At 64.9% G+C, this 16,046-nt stretch overlaps 2 protein-coding genes across 2 annotated transcripts in view; one reads left to right on the forward strand and one right to left on the reverse strand.

Moving 5' to 3' along the window:
• IKBKG (inhibitor of nuclear factor kappa B kinase regulatory subunit gamma) overlaps nt 1-4,856 on the forward strand; it is a 9,098-nt gene extending 4,242 nt beyond the window's left edge. The window contains exons 8-13 of the mRNA XM_066207249.1: nt 80-220; nt 1,622-1,718; nt 2,141-2,269; nt 3,554-3,678; nt 4,047-4,108; nt 4,200-4,856. Coding sequence (XP_066063346.1) covers nt 80-220; nt 1,622-1,718; nt 2,141-2,269; nt 3,554-3,678; nt 4,047-4,108; nt 4,200-4,318 — 673 coding nt within the window. The 3' untranslated portion in view covers nt 4,319-4,856. The remainder of the gene's footprint in view (nt 1-79; nt 221-1,621; nt 1,719-2,140; nt 2,270-3,553; nt 3,679-4,046; nt 4,109-4,199) is intronic.
• On the reverse strand, nt 4,848-16,001 carry LOC136303659 (selenide, water dikinase 2-like). The gene is made up of 8 exons (XM_066207254.1): nt 15,782-16,001; nt 14,093-14,196; nt 12,454-12,561; nt 11,573-11,727; nt 10,550-10,640; nt 10,297-10,396; nt 9,410-9,622; nt 4,848-5,683 (listed from the first exon to the last, which is right to left on the reverse strand). The coding sequence occupies exons 1-8, from the start codon at nt 15,999-16,001 to the stop codon at nt 5,448-5,450; spliced, it is 1,227 nt and encodes a 408-aa protein (XP_066063351.1). The 3' UTR covers nt 4,848-5,447.
• Nucleotides 16,002-16,046: the final 45 nt, after the last annotated feature.

Here is a 16,046-nt window from a genome sequence, read left to right on the forward strand (position 1 = left end):
CTGTGCCAGCAGCTGGGAGAGGTGACGGGGTGGCGCAGGGTGGCACAGGGGTGACAGTGGGGTGTCCCTGGTGTCCCAGGGCCCGCGGTGACGCCGAGAGGTGCCAGCAGCTGGAGGAGGTGACCCAGGGCCACCAGGTGCAGCTGGACCAGCTCCGGCTCCAGGTGACCAACCTGGAAACCGCCCTGAGGGTGGAGCGGCGCGGGGCCACCGAGGAGAAGTGAGTGACAGCGGGGACATTGGGGACATGGGGACACGGGGAGGGGTGAGTGACAACGGGGACATTGGGGACATGGGGACAAGTGAGGGTCAATGGGGACACTGGGGACATGGGGACAAGTGAGTGACAACGGGGACATGGGGACACTGGGGACAAGTGTGTGACAATGGGGACATTGGGGACACTGGGGACATGGGGAGGGGTGAGTGACAACAGGGACATTGGGGACACTGGGGACATGGGGAGGGTGAGGGACAACGGGGACATGGGGACACTGGGGACATGGGGAGGGGTGAGTGACAACAGGGACATTGGGGACATGGGGACAAGTGAGTGACAATGGTGACATGGGGACATGGGGACATGGGGAGGGGTGAGTGACAATGGGGACATTGGGGACATGGGGACAAGTGAGTGACAACGGGGACATTGGGGACATGGGGACATGGGGAGGGGTGAGTGACAACGGGGACATTGGGGACATGGGGACAAGTGAGTGACAATGGTGACATGGGGACATGGGGACACAGGGAGGGGTGAGTGACAACGGGGACATTGGGGACACTGGGGACACGGGGAGGGGTGAGTGACAATGGGGACATTGGGGACATGGGGACAAGTGAGTGACATCGGGGACATTGGGGACAAGGGTGGGGGTGGCACCTGGGGACACCCACTGCTGTCCCCAGTGTCCCCTCACTGTCCCCAGTGTCCCAGGTGGAAGCTGGTGGAGCTCGAGGCCACCTGTCCCAGTGCGGGGACATGGGGGAGGCGGTGGCACTCCCAATGTCCCCAGTGTCCCCAAGCTGGAAGCTGGTTCAGGCCACCTGTCCCTGATGGTGTCTCCAATGTCCCCTTGCTGTCCCCAGTGTCCCCAATGACGTTCTTAATGTCCCCAACATCCCCGTTGTCCCGGCGTTGTCCCTGCGTCCTCAGGCAGAAACTGGCGCAGCTGCAGCCCACTTGTCCCCAGCCAACGTCCCCAGTGTCCCCTCGATGTCCCCAGTGTCCCCAGGAGGAAGCTGGTACAGCTGCAGGCCGCCTGTCCCCAGTGTCCCCAGTGTCCCCAATGTCCCCAATGTCCCCAATGTCCCCAGGAGGAAGCTGGTGCAGCTGCAGGCCGCCTGTCCCCAGTGTCCCCAATCAATGTCCCCAATGTCCCCAATGTTCCCATGTCCCCAGGAGGAAGCTGGTGCAGCTGCAGGCCGCCTGTCCCCAGTGTCCCCAATCAATGTCCCCAATGTCCCCAATGTCCCCATGTCCCCAGGAGGAAGCTGGTGCAGCTGCAGGCTGCCTGTCCCCAGTGTCCCCAGTCAATGTCCCCAATGTCCCCAGTGTCCCCAGTGTCCCCAATCAGTGTCCCCAATGTCCCCAATGTCCCCAATGTCCCCATGTCCCCAGGAGGAAGCTGGTGCAGCTGCAGGCCGCCTACCATCACCTGTTCCAGGAGTACGACGCCCACATCAAGGCCAGCCTGGAGGGGGACAAACGGAGCCAGGTGAGGGACAGGGGACACTGGGGACACTGGGGGGGTCACATCCCATCCCTTGGGGACCCCAGGGTGGCCCCTTGTCCCCTGTGTCACTCCCCTGGGGACCCTGCGGTGGCACCTTGTCCCCACCCCAGCCCCTTGGGGACACCTGGAATGTCCCTGTGGCCCCTTGGGTGATTCAGGTGCCCTCAGGTGATTTCCCAAGTGACAGTGCCACCCCCCAGGTGACACAGGTGACGCCGCCCAAGGTGTCACTGTCCCCCCACAGGTGACACAGGAGCAGCTCCGGGCAGTTGAGGCTGCGCTGAGGGGCCTGAGGGTGACAAAAGTGTCCCCCAGGTGACCCCCAGGTGTCATTGTCCCCCCCAGGTGACCCCCAGGTGTCATTGTCACCCCCAGGTGACCCCCAGGTGTCATTGTCCCCCCAGGTGACGCAGGAGCAGCTCCGGGCGGCCGAGGCCGCTCTGGCGCTCAAGCAGGAGCTCATCGATCGCCTCAAGGCCGAGGCCGAGCGGCAGCGGGCGGCGCTGGAGACCATCCCCGTGCTGCAGGCACAGGTGGGGACACTGGGGACACACTGGGGGGACACTGGGGACACTGGGGACAATGGGGGGACTGGGGACGTTGGGGGGACTGGGGACATTGGGGGGACTGGGGGGACACTGGGGACATTAGGGACACTGGGGACAATGGGGGGACTGGGGACGTTGGGGGGACTGGGGACATTGGGGGGACTGGGGGGACACGGGGGACACGGGACAATGGGGACATTGGGGACATTAGGGACATTGGGGACAATGGGGACACTGGGGGGACACTGGGGACACTGGAGGACAGTGGGGACACTGGGACAGTGGAGGACACTGGGGACATTGGGGACACTGGGACACTGGGGAAATTGGGGACATTGGTCTGGGGGGATTTGGGGTTCCCTGCTTGGGTTTTGGGGTGACCCTGGCCGTGTTTGGGTGTCCCTGGCCGTGTTTGGGATGACCCTGGCCGTGTTTTGGGGTGTCCCTGGCCGTGTTTGGGTGTCGCTGGCTGTATTTGGGGTGACCCTGGCTGTATTTGGGGTGTCCCTGGCTGTGTTTGGGGTGTCCCTGGCCGTGTTTTCGGGTGTCCCTGGCTGTATTTGGGGTGTCCCTGGCTGTGTTTGGGGTGTCCCTGGCCGTGTTTTGGGGTGTCCCTGGCTGTGTTTGGGGTGTCCCTGGCTGTATTTGGGGTGTCCCTGGCTGTATTTGGGGTGACCCTGGCCGTGTTTGGGGTGACCCTGGCTGTGTTTGGGTGTCCCTGGCCGTGTTTGGGGTGACCCTGGCCGTGTTTGGGGTGTCCCTGGCCGTGTTTTCGGGTGTCCCTGGCCGTGTTTGGGGTGACCCTGGCCGTGTTTGGGGTGTCCCTGGCCGTGTTTGGGGTGACCCTGGCCGTGTTTGGGGTGTCCCTGGCCGTGTTTGGGGTGACCCTGGCTGTATTTGGGGTGTCCCTGGCTGTGTTTGGGGTGACCCTGGCCGTGTTTGGGGTGTCCCTGGCTGTATTTGGGGTGTCCCTGGCTGTGTTTGGGGTGTCCCTGGCCGTGTTTGGGGTGTCCCTGGCTGTATTTGGGGTGTCCCTGGCTGTATTTGGGGTGTCCCTGGCCGTGTTTGGGGTGTCCCTGGCTGTATTTGGGGTGTCCCTGGCTGTGTTTGGGGTGTCCCTGGCCGTATTTGGGGTGTCCCTGGCTGTATTTGGGGTGACCCTGGCTGTGTTTGGGGTGTCCCTGGCTGTATTTGGGGTGTCCCTGGCTGTGTTCGGGGTGACCATGGCCGTGTTTTGGGGTGACCCTGGCCGTGTTTTGGGGTCCCCAGGCCGACATCTACCGCGCGGATTTCGAGGCGGAGCGCGCGGCGCGGGAGGAGCTGCACGGCCAGCGGGAGGCGCTGCAGGAGGAGCTGAACCAGCTGCGGCTGCGCCTCGGCCCCGACGGGGCCCGGTACCGGCACTGCGCCCCCCAACACCCCAAAACACCCTGAAATACCCCAAACCACCCCCAAAATACCCCAAAATGCCCCCAAAATACCCCAAACACACTCCAAACCACCTCAAAAACACCCTGAAATGCCCCAAAAACACCCCAAAACGTCCCAAAACCACCCCCAGGGACCCCTTGTTCCCCCTCTCCCTCCCCCCCGACATCCCCCTAAACCCTCCCCAGACCCCCCAAAGCCCCCCCAAAACCCCCCCAACCACCCCCCAACCCTTCCCAGACCCCCAAAACCTCCCTGAACCCCCGATCACCCCCAAGTCCCCCCCCCAAAACCCCGTGACCCCCCCAAACCCCCCAATCCCCGTTTCCCGCAGGGCCCGTCTGGAGGAGATGCGGAACCGGCACTCGGAGCCGCCCCCGGCCCCGGCCCCGGGGGGTGAGTGCGGGGGGGGGGGACCCCGGGACCCCCAACCCCCCCTGGGGGAGGGGCAGGACCTGACTGTGCCCCTCCCCCCCGCTCCCCGCAGGTTTTGGGGGGCTCCCGCCGCCCCCCGAGGAGGGGCCCGACCTGTGCTGCCCCAAGTGCCAGTACAAGGCTCCGGACATGGACACGCTGCAGATCCACGTCATGGACTGCATCAAGTGAGGGGGGGCCCCAAAGCCTCCCCAGCGCCCCAAAAACACCCCCGGGGGCGCCCCAAAACCATCCGGGGGCGCCCCAAAACCCTCCGGGGGCGCCCCAAAACCCCCCGGTGGGCTCAGTCCAGGGGAAACCCCAAAACCCCCCCCAAAAAACCCGGAGAAATTCTTCTGGGAATCTCCTCTCTGGACCCACATCACGGACTGCATCAGGTGGGGGGGGGACACCCCAAAATCAGCCCCAGGGGCACCCCAAAACCTCCCAGGAGCTCCAGCCTGGGGTTTTGGGGACCCCCAAAAACCGCCCCCCTCCCAAAACCCGAATGTTCTTCCGGGAATTCCCTCACTGGAGCCACGGCAGGGATTGAATCAGGCGGGGGGGAAACACCAAACCCCCCCAGTGGAACCCCCAAATCCCCCCGGGGAACCCCAAAACCCCCCAAACACCCCACAGAACCCCAGACCCTCCCTGGGACCCCCCCCCCCCGGGGTTTTGGGGTCGTCCCCCCTCAATAAATGCCCCCCCCTCCCCAAAATTTGTCTGAAATTACTTTTATTGCCCCATTTCTGGGGGGTTCCCACCGCACCCCCCAAAACCTGGAGCCCCCCAACTCCCTCCTCACTGAGGGGGGGGTCTCGGCCCCTCCCCCACCCCCACGGGGGGTTTTTGGGGGGGGGGCGTCACGCGGGGGGGGATTTTGGGGGGGTGGGGGGGGCTGGGGGGGCTCTGCCCGCTGCTCATCGGGCCGAGCCCGGGGGGAGGAGAGGGGGGGGGATCATTCGGGGGGAGTCCCCAAAAAAAGGGGGATTTTGGGGGTTCCCCGTTGTGCAGCGCTGGATCGGGATTTTAGGGACACCCCCCCCCCCCCGGGGGATTTTGGGGGTTTCACCTGCAGTGCTGGGGGGGGGGGTTGGGCAGAGATTTGGGGTCCCTTGGATGAAGGAGGGGGTGGGGGGGATTTGACCTGATTTTTGGGGCATCTTTGATGGGATTTTGGCCCCGGCCGAGCTCTGGGGGTTTTTTTTTTTGGGGGGGGGTTTCTTTGGGGTCCCTCAGAAGGGGCTCGGGGCGGCGCGGGGTTTTCTCGGGGGTCCCCTGGGCGGGAGCCGGCGTTCCCCCGGGGGCGGGGGGCGCCCTAGCAGGGGGCGCGGGGCGGCTCCGGGGGCGGCGTGGCGGGGCTGTCGGGGCGCGGGGGCGCGCCCCGGGGCGGCACCTCGATCACTCGCGGTTTGTCGATGACGCGCGCCCCGCGGGGCCCCTTCTCCACCACGCCCACGATCCAGGCCTGCAGCCCCTCGGCGCGGCCCGGCGCCTTCAGCTCGGCGCAGAAGCGCGCCGCCTGCGCCCGCGGCAGCACCACCAGCAGCCCCCCTGGGGGAACGGGGAAAACGGGGGGAACGGGGAAAACGGGGGGAAACGGGAAAAACGGGGAAACGGGGAAAACGGGGAAATGGGGGAAACGGGGGAAACGGGGAAACGGGGGAAACGGGGAAACGGGGAAATGGGAAAAACGGGGAAATGGGAAAAACGGGGAAATGGGGGAAACGGGGAAATGGGAAAAACGGGGAAACGGGGAAACGGGGGAAACGGGGAAAACGGGGAAATGGGAAAAACGGGGAAATGGGAAAAACGGGGAAATGGGGGAAACGGGGAAATGGGAAAAACGGGGAAACGGGGAAACGGGGGAAACGGGGAAACGGGGAAAACGGGGAAACGGGGAAAACGGGGAAACGGGGAAAACGGGGAAATGGGGAAAACGGGGAAACGGGGAAAATGGGGGGAACGGGGAAAACGGGGAAACGGGGAAAAACGGGGAGAACGGGGAAACGGGAAAAAGGGAAAAAACGGGGGGAAACGGGAAAAACGGGGAAATGGGAAAAACAGGGAAATGGGGAAAACGGGGAAACGGGGGAACGGGGAAACGGGGAAAACGGGGAAACGGGGGAAACGGGGGAAACGGGGAAAATGGGAAAAAACGGGGAAACGGGGAAAACGGGGAAACGGGGAAAATGGGGGGAACAGGGGGAAACGGGGAAAACGGAGGGAAACGGGAAAAAGGGGAAACGGGGAAAAACGGGGGGAACGGGGAAACGGGGAAAACGGGGGAAACGGGAAAAACGGGGAAAACGGGGGGAAACGGGGAAAACGGGGAAACGGAGAAAACGGGGGGAAATGGGAAAAACGGGGAAACGGGGAAAAACGAGGGGAAACGGGGAAAACGGGGAAAACGGGGAAACGGGAAAATGGGAAAAATGGGGGGAAATGGAAAAACGGGGAAACGGGAAAAACGGGGAGAACGGGAAAAAACGGGGAAAACGGGGAAAACAGGGCAAACGGGGGGAAACGGGAAAAAGGGGAAACGGGGAAATGGGGAAAACGGGGAAACGGGGAAACGGGGAAAACGGGGAAACGGGGAAATGGGGAAAACGGGAAAAACGGGGAAACGGGGAAAACGGGGAAACGGGGGAACGGGGAAAACGGGGAAAACCGGGGAAATGGGAAAAACGGGGGAACGGGGAAAACGGGGAAACGGGGAAAACGGGGGAACGGGGAAACGGGGGGAACGGGGAAAACGGGAAAAACGGGGAAACGGGGGAAAACGGGGGAAACGGGGAAAACGGGGGAAACGGGGAAACGGGATAAAACGGGGAAAACGGGGAAACGGGATAAAACGGGGAAAACGGGGAAAGGGGAAAACGGGGGGAAACGGGAAAAATGGGGGGAAATGGGAAAAACGGGGAAACGGGGAAAACGGGGGGAACGGGAAAAACGGGGAAACGGGATAAAACGGGGGAACGGGAAAAATGGGGGGAAAAGAGGAAAAATGGGGGAAAACAGGATAAATGGGAATTGGGGAAAATGGAAAATGAGGGGAATCGAGGGAAAATGGGAAATCGGGGGAAAAGGGGAAAATGGGGGAAATGAGGGACAACAGGTGGGGAAAACAGGAAAAACAGGTGGAAAATGGGGGGAAATGGAAAAAATGGGGAGAAAATGGGGGGAAAGGGGGGGAAATGGTGAAAAAATGGGGAAAAAACGGGGGGAAAGGAGGGGAAAAAGGAAAATGGGGGGGAAATGGGGGAAAGGGGGAAAAACGGGGGGAAATGGGAAAACGAGGAAAAAACAGGTGAAAATGGGGTAAAATGGTAGTAAAACAGGGAAAATGGGGAGGAAATGGGGTAAAAATGGGAATAAAATGGGAAAAGGGGGGGGGAATGGGGAAAAATAGGGAAATGGGGGGGAAATGGGGGGAAATGGGGGAAAATTGGGGGAAATGGGGAATGGGGAAGAACAAGGTAAAAATGGGGGAAAGCGGGGAAAAAATGGGGAAAAGGATTCAAGGAAAGTTCCAGCCTAAACGTGGAGCTTTCTTGGAGATCCCTCTGCTTGTGAGGTCCTTCCCCTCCCTTTTCCCCTCCCTTTTCCCGTCCCTTTCCCATTTTCGGGGTGTTCTCCCCACTTTCAAGGTCCCGGCTGCCAGGGCTGACCCCACGTGCCCCCGTTATCCCCCCCTTGCTTGAAGCTCTCCCTATTTTTGGGGTCTGTTACCCCGTTTTTAGTGTCCCTGACCCCATTTTGGGGTCCCTGATCCCGTTTTAAGTGTCCCTGACCCCATTTTTAGTGTCCCTTCCCCGTTTTTGGGGTCCCTGATCCCATTTTTAGTGTCCCCTCCCCGTTTTTGGGGTCCCTGATCCCATTTTCAGTGTCCCTTCTGTCATTTTGGGGTCTCTCATCCAGTTTCCGGGTTCCTGCCCCCCGCGCACAGCGCCCCCTGCTGGCCGGGCTGACCAATACCCCCTCCCCCCCTCATTTTTGGGGTCCCCTCCCCATTTCTGGGTTCCCCGATTCTGGTTTTGCAGTTTCCTATCCCATTGTGGGGGTCCCCATCCCATTTCCAGGGTCCGTCCCCTCGTTTGTGAGCCTCCCTTCCCCTTTTCCAGCCCCCCAATCCCGTTTCCGGCCCCCTCAATCCCATTTCCAGCCCCCCAATCCCGTTTCCAGCCCCCCTAATCCCATTTCCAGCCCCCCCGATCCCATTTCCAGCCCCCCCGATCCCATTTCCAGCCCCCCCAATCCCATTCCCCGCCCCCCAATCCCATTTCCAGCCCCCCCAATCCCATTTCCAGCCCCCCCAATCCCATTTCCAGCCCCCCAATCCCATTTCCAGCCCCCCCAATCCCATTTCCAGCCCCCCAATCCCATTTCCAGCCCCCCCAATCCCATTTCCAGCCCCCCCAATCCCATTTCCAGCCCCCCCAATCCCGTTTCCGGCCCCCTCAATCCCGTTTCCGGCCCCCCAATCCCGTTTCCGGCCCCCCAATCCCATTTCTAGCCTCCCCAATCCCATTTCCAGCCCCCCCAATCCCATTTCCAGCCTCCCCAATCCCGTTTCCAGCCCCCCAATCCCGTTTCCAGCCCCCTAATCCCATTTCCAGCCCCCCCGATCCCATTTCCAGCCCCCCCGATCCCATTCCCAGCCCCCCCGATCCCGTTTCCAGCCCCCCCAATCCCGTTTCCAGCCCCCCCAATCCCATTTCCAGCCCCCCAATCCCATTTCCAGCCCCCTCAATCCCATTTCCAGCTCCCCCAATCCCGTTTCCAGCTCCCCCAATCCCGTTTCCAGCCCCCCCAATCCCGTTTCCAGGCCCCCCAATCCCATTTCCAGCCCCCCAATCCCATTTCCAGCCCCCTCAATCCCGTTTCCAGCCCCCCAATCCCGTTTCCAGCCCCCCCAATCCCGTTTCCAGCCCCCCAATCCCGTTTCCAGCCCCCCCAATCCCGTTTCCAGCCCCCCCAATCCCATTTCCAGCCCCCCAATCCCATTTCCAGCCCCCCCAATCCCATTTCCAGCCCCCCCAATCCCATTTCCAGACCCCCAATCCCATTCCCAGCCCCCCCAATCCCATTCCCAGCCCCCCCAATCCCATTCCCAGCCCCCCCAATCCCATTCCCAGCCCCCCCAATCCCGTTTCCAGCCCCCCAATCCCATTTCCAGCCCCCCCAATCCCGTTTCCAGCCCCCCCAATCCCGTTTCCAGCCCCCCCAATCCCGTTTCCAGCCCCCCCCGCCCCGTCCGGGCGTCTCCCCGGGCCGTACCCGAGGTCTCGGGCGCGGTGCCCTGCAGCAGCCCCCCGCGGCCCCCGCAGGCCTTGCTGACGGCGGCCATCTTGGCGATGACGGGCAGGTTGTGGATGACGAAGGCCACGTCCAGGCGCTGCTGCGCCGCCAGCGCGCGCGCGTGTCCCAGCACCCCGAAGCCCGTCACGTCGGTGGCCGCGTGCGCCCCGAAGGCCCGCATCAGCCCCGCCGCTGGGGACACGGCTGGCACCTCACACGGCCCCGCGCACCGGGGACACGGCGAGGGACACCGCAGGGGGGTGGGGACACCCGGGGGGGGTTTGGGGACACCCGGGGGTGGGTCTGGGGACATCTTGGGTGGCTTTGGGGACAACCAGCCTAGCCCAGGGACACCCTGGAATGGTTCTGGGGACACCTGAGGTGGCTTTAGGGTCACCCAGCTTGGCCTAGGGACACCCAGCGGGGCCTAGGGACACCCTGGAATGGTTCTGGGGACATCTCAGGTGGCTTTAAGGACATCTCAGGTGGCTTTAGGGACTTCCCTAGTGGCTCTGGGGACACCCAGCATGGCCTAGGGACACCCTGGAGCAGTTCTGGCGACATCTAGGGTGGCTTTGAGGACACCCTCAGTGGCTTTGGGGACATTCAGCATGGCCTAGGAACACCCAGTCTGGCCCAGGGACGCCTTGGAGTGGTTTTGGGGACATCTGAGGTGGCTTTGGGCATCCCTGGGGTGGCTCTGGGGACATCTGGAGCAGCTTTAGGGACCCCCCCCGATCGCTTTGGGGTCTATGGACGCCCTGGGATGACTCTGGGGACACCCCCGGTGGCTTTGGGACCCCCTGGGGACATCTGGGTTGGCGTTGGGGACCCGCAGGGTGGCCGCTGTCCCCAGTGTCACCCACCGGTGCGGTTGAGCGTGGCCATGCTGCTCACGGCCTCCTGGTAGGCCAGCTCCACCTCCTCCCGTGTCACCACCAGCTTGATCTTGTTCCAGCGCTCGGGCTGCGGGGACAGCGGGGACAGCGTCAGGGCCACCCGCAGGGGCCTTGGGGACACTCCCATGGCACCTCTGGGGACATCAGGGCTCTGCCCCGCCCCCCCGTGGTGTCCCCCTGTCCCTTCTGGCCCCTCCCAGGTCCCCTCAGTGTCACTCACCATGTCCAGCCACTGGTGTGCGGTGACAGCCATGTGTGTCCCCAGGGGCTTGGTCAGCACCAGAACGTCCCCGGGCACGGCGCTGTCCGGCCTGGGCGGGGCTGGGGTCAGCATGGGACACGCCCCGGCCCCAAGCCCCGCCCACATGTCCCCAAAACCAGCCCCCATGTCTCCAAGCCCCGCCCATACACCTAAACCCCGCCCCATGTCCCCAAACTGCACCCACATTCCAAACCCCACCCCTTTGTCCCCAAACCCCGCCCCTATGTCCCCAAATCCCGCCCCATGTCCCCAAATGCCACCCTTTCCCCAAGCCCAGCCTGTCACTCACATGACAAACCCACTTGATTGACAGCAGAAGCCCCGCCCCATCCCCAAGCCCCACCCAGCATTCATGGGAATGACCTGACTGACACATGGTGATGGCCAAGCCCCCCACAAGCCCCACCCCCACTCCAATGATGGCTTTGATTGACAGCAGTGGCCCCATCCCAGACCCCACCCATCACTCACAAAAATGATTGACAGATGACAATGACCCAACCCCATCACTCACACAAATGACTGACAGGTGACAATGGCACCGCCCATCACTCACATGATTGACAGGTGTCAGTGACCCCGCCCATTACTCACATGATTGACAGGTGTCAGAGACCCCGCCCCATCACTCACATGATGGACAGGTGGCAGTGGCCCCGCCCCATCGCTCACATGATTGACAGGGGACAATGGCCCCACCCCATCACTCACATGTTTGACAGGTGTCAGTGGCCCCACCCCATCATTCTCATGATTGACAGCTGACAATGGCCCCACCCCATCACTCACATGATTGACAGGTGTCAGTGGCTCCCCATCACTCACATGACTGACAAGTGACAGTGGCCCCGCCCCATCACTCACATGTTTGACAGGTGTCAGTGGCCCCACCCCATCATTCTCATGATTGACAGCTGACAATGGCCCCACCCCATCAATCACATGATTGACAGGTGTCAGTGGCCCCGCCCCATCACTCACATGATGAACTCGCTGGACTGACAGACGGCCGTGGCCACGCCCCCCACGATGACCCAGGGGTTCAGCACCGTCTGTCCCCCCGTCACCGACGTCCCCCCGTCCTCGGCCGCGTCCCGGAAGCCCTGGATGATCAGCGGCATCACCTTGTCCCTCTCCTGGGGGGACAGAGTGTCCCCTGTCACCCCCAGTGTCCCTGTCACCCCCAGTGTCCCTTGTCCCCCCCCAGTATCTCCTGTCACCCTCCATGTCCCTGTGACCCACCCCAATACACCTGTCACCCTCTCACCCCTGTCACCCTCATGTCCCCTGTCCCCAATGTGTCACTGTGACCCCCCATCCCTGTCACTGTCACCCCCGTGTCCCCTGCCCCCAGTGTGTCACTGTGACCTCTCACCCCTGTCACTGTCACCCCCGTGTCCCCTGCCCCCAGTGTGTCACTGTGACCTCTCACCCCTGTCACTGTCACCCCCGTGTCCCCTGCCCCCAGTGTGTCACTGTGACCCCACGTGTCCCCCATCATCCCCGTGTCCCCGTGCCACCTGATGTCACTGTCACCCCCGTGTCCCCTGCCCCCAGTGTGTCACTGTGACCCCCCTCCCCTGTCACTGTGACCCCACGTGTCCCCCAACATCCCCGTGTCCCCGTGCCACCTGATGTCACTGTCACCCCCGTGTCCCCTGCCCCCAGTGTGTCACTGTCACCCCCGTGTCCCCGTGCTCCCTGATGTCACTGTCCCCTCCGGCAGGGTGACCCTGCCGTGTCACTGTCCCCCATGTCCCTGAGCCCCTCAAATCCGTCCCCCCGGATGTCCCTGTCACCGTCCTGCCGCCCCCCACCCCCGTCCCCGTGTCCCGGTGTCCCGGTGTCCCCGTGGCCGTCACCTCCTCGGTCATGCGCTGGCTGACGCTGAGCAGCATCAGGACGTTGTCACACTCTGTCACCCCCATGGCGTACAGGTCGCTCAGGACGTTGGCGCAGGCGATGCGGCCCTGGGGGGCGGGGGGGGAGGGGGTCTGGGGGGGCCCAGCCAGGACTGGGGGACCCGGGTGGGGTCCGGGGGGGCCCAAATGGGATCTGGGGGGGCCCAAGGTGGAGTCTGGGGGCCTTGGGATGGAATCTGGGGGGGTCCCAGGGGATTTTGGGGGCTCCCCGGGAGCATTTGGGGTGCTCAGGGTGGGACTTGGGGGGCCCCCAGGAGGGATTTGAAGGCACCCAGATGGGATTTGGGGTCCCCAGGTGGGACTGGGAGTCCCCAGGTGGGATTTGGGGTCCCCAGTTGGGATTTGGGGTCCCCAGGCGGGATTTGGCAAGGCCAGCATAGGACTTGGGGGTCCCCAGGTGGGATTTGGGGTCTCCAGGTGGGATTTGGGGTCCCCAGGCAGGATTTAGGGTCCCCAGGTGGGATTTGGGGTCCCCAGGCAGGATTTGGGGTCCCCAGGTGGGATTTGGGGTCCCCAGGCAGGATTTAGGGTCCCCAGGTGGGATTTGGGGTCCCCAGGCAGGATTTGGGGTCCCCAGGTGTGACTGGGCAAGGCCAGGATAGGACTGGGGAGTCCCCAGGTGGGATTTGGGGTCCCCAGATGGGATTTGGGGTCCCCAGGCGGGATTTGGGGAAGCCCAATCTGGAGATTAGGGGGCCTGGGATAGAGCAGGGGGGTCACAAGGGGATTTTGGGGGCCCCGGGGGGGGGATTTGGGGGACCCAGGAGAGGGCAAAGGGATCTGGGGGGGCTTTGGGGGGCCAAGGACGGCTTGGGGTGACACCTGAACCTTCAGCTTTTGTTTTCTCAGACTGAAAATCCCAAAAATCTGAGAGCAGGAATATTTCCACCTTCTGACTCAGCCTCTGCCCGGGGGGTCGCCCTGAGCCCCCCAATAAACGTCCTTCATTTCTCTGGGCACAGAGCAGGGGGACAAACCACCCCCCGCTCGGGGCCAAGGACAACTCCAGTCCCACCGCACCGACACCGGGCTGGGGCACAAACCCAGGGAGAAAACCTCACACCCGGGGCTGGAACGGCGCAATTAAACCCCGACACGCAAACGAGCCGAAAGCGATAAAAACGGAACTTTTTGGGGCTCTTTGTCCGTTTTTGTGCCCGTCCTCGGCCCCCTCCAGGTGCAGCCCTGCCCGAGGTGGGTCCTAAAAACCTTCCAATAAATCCTGAATCCATTCCCCAGCCCCTGTTCCAGGCCAGCCTTCCCCGGGGGGACGCAGGGACACGACTGGGGGGGCTACGGGGGGATTTGGGCTCCCAGGGTGGCCTTTGGGAGGGTTTGGAGGGGGATATCGGGGTCTGCAGATGGAATTTGGGGGGGGGGGGGCTGAAAGGATTTGGGATGCTCAGGATGGGATTTGTGGGGTCCAGGGTTAAACTGGGGGGCCCCGAATGGGTTTGGGGAGGGGCCCAGGAAGGTTCGGGGGTCCCAAGAGGGATTTGGGGGTTCCCCGGGGGTGATTTGGGGGGTGCAGGGGGCGTTTCTGGGCCCCCCGAGGGGGTCAGGGCAGTTTCCGGGCTACCATCATGTAGGGGTCGTCGATGATGGGGTAGAAGAAGTCGGTGGTCTGCACCAGCGAGAGCCCCCCGTGCCTCAGCGGGATCACACACGAGTCCAGCCCGATGCCTGCGGGCACCAGGGATCGGGGGGCTCAGGGGGGCTCAGAGCCCGTCCTGGGGGGCACAGAGCCCGTCCTGGGGGGCACAGAGCCTAGCCCGGGGGGGCACAGAGCCTAGCCCGGGGGGGCACAGAGCGCTCAGGGGGGCACAGAGCCCAGCCCGGGGGGGGCACAGAGTGCTCAGGGGGCACAGAGCCCAGCCCGGGGGGCACAGAGCCCAGCCCGGGGGGCACAGAGCCCAGCCCGGGGGGCACAGAGTGCTCAGGGGGCACAGAGCCCAGCCCGGGGGGGCACAGAGCCCAGCCCGGGGGGCACAGAACGCTCAGGGGGCACAGAGCCCAGCCCGGGGGGGGCACAGAGTGCTCAGGGGGCACAGAGCCCAGCCCGGGGGGCACAGAGCCCAGCCCGGGGGGCACAGAGCCCAGCCCGGGGGGCACAGAGTGCTCAGGGGGCACAGAGCCCAGCCCGGGGGGGCACAGAGCCCAGCCCGGGGGGCACAGAACGCTCAGGGGGGCACAGAGCCCAGCCCGGGGGGGGCACAGAGCCCAGCCCGGGGGGCACAGAGCGCTCAGGGGGGCACAGAGCCCAGCCCGGGGGGGCACAGAGCCCAGCCCGGGGGGCACAGAACGCTCAGGGGGGCACAGAGCCCAGCCCGGGGGGCACAGAGCGCTCAGGGGGGCACAGAGCCCAGCCCGGGGGGGCACAGAGCCCAGCCCGGGGGGCACAGAACGCTCAGGGGGGCACAGAGCCCAGCCCGGGGGGGGCACAGAGCGCTCAGGGGGGCACAGAGCCCAGCCCGGGGGGGGCACAGAGTGCTCAGGGGGCACAGAGCCCAGCCCGGGGGGGCACAGAGCCCAGCCCAGGGGGGCAGAGAGCGCTCAGGGGGCACAGAGCCCAGCCCAGGGGGGCACAGAGCGCTCAGGGGGCACAGAGCCCAGCCCGGGGGGGCACAGAGCGCTCAGGGGGGCACAGAGCCCAGCCCGGGGGGGCACAGAGCCCAGCCCGGGGGGGCACAGAGCCCAGCCCGGGGGGGGCACAGAGCCCAGCCCGGGGGGCACAGAGCGCTCAGGGGGGCACAGAGCCCAGCCCGGGGGGCAGTGGGGGGGCACAGAGCCCAGCCCGGGGGGCAGTGGGGGGGCACAGAGCCCAGCCCGGGGGGCACTGGGGGGGCACAGAGCCCATCCCGGGGGGGCCCAGCCCCGGGGCAGAGCCGGACGGGGCGGGGATGGCGGATCCTGCTCCCGGCGGGGGGGGCCGGATCCGAGGGGCCCCTCCCGTCCCCGCCCCCCCGGGACTCCTCCCCTCCCTCCCCTCCCCCCCAAACGCCCTTTGCCCCCCGCCCTCCTCGCGGGGCCACCTTTGCCCCCGTCACGTGCCGGAGCCCCCGCGGTCTGTCCTGGGCCCTCAAGGCCCCTCAGCGGCCCCGGCGTGTCCCCGAGCCCCCCCCGAGCCCTGCCGGCCGCCCCCCGAGCCCCCCCAGACCCCTCCGCGGACCGCCCCGAGGCCGCTCAGGCCCCCCGAGCGCTCCCTCAGCCGCATCTCGGAGCCGCCCCCGGAGCCCCCCCGGCAGCCCCGCGGCCTCCCCGCGCTCACCCAGTGCCGGCGCCCCGGCGCTCTCCGCTTCCGCCCCTTCCCCTCCGCCTCCTCCTCCCGGGCGCTGCCCCTCGAGTCCCGCCAGGAGCTTGAGCAGCGTCTCCTGCGGGACTTTGCAGCCTCAGCCGCGCAGCTCGCCGTAGGCCGTGAGGCGCCAGGCCGGGTCCAGCCCCAGCGCCGCCGGGTCCCAGCGCCGCGACCCGCCCGCCGCCGCCGCCATCTTGGAATGCACGGGCCCGCCGAGCGCCGCCCCCTCTGATTGGCT

This window comes from Chamaea fasciata, unplaced genomic scaffold (assembly GCF_029207755.1).
Source record: "Chamaea fasciata isolate MVZ Bird 193981 ecotype frontalis unplaced genomic scaffold, bChaFas1.0.hap1 SCAF_40, whole genome shotgun sequence".
Taxonomy (NCBI): domain Eukaryota; kingdom Metazoa; phylum Chordata; class Aves; order Passeriformes; family Sylviidae; genus Chamaea; species Chamaea fasciata.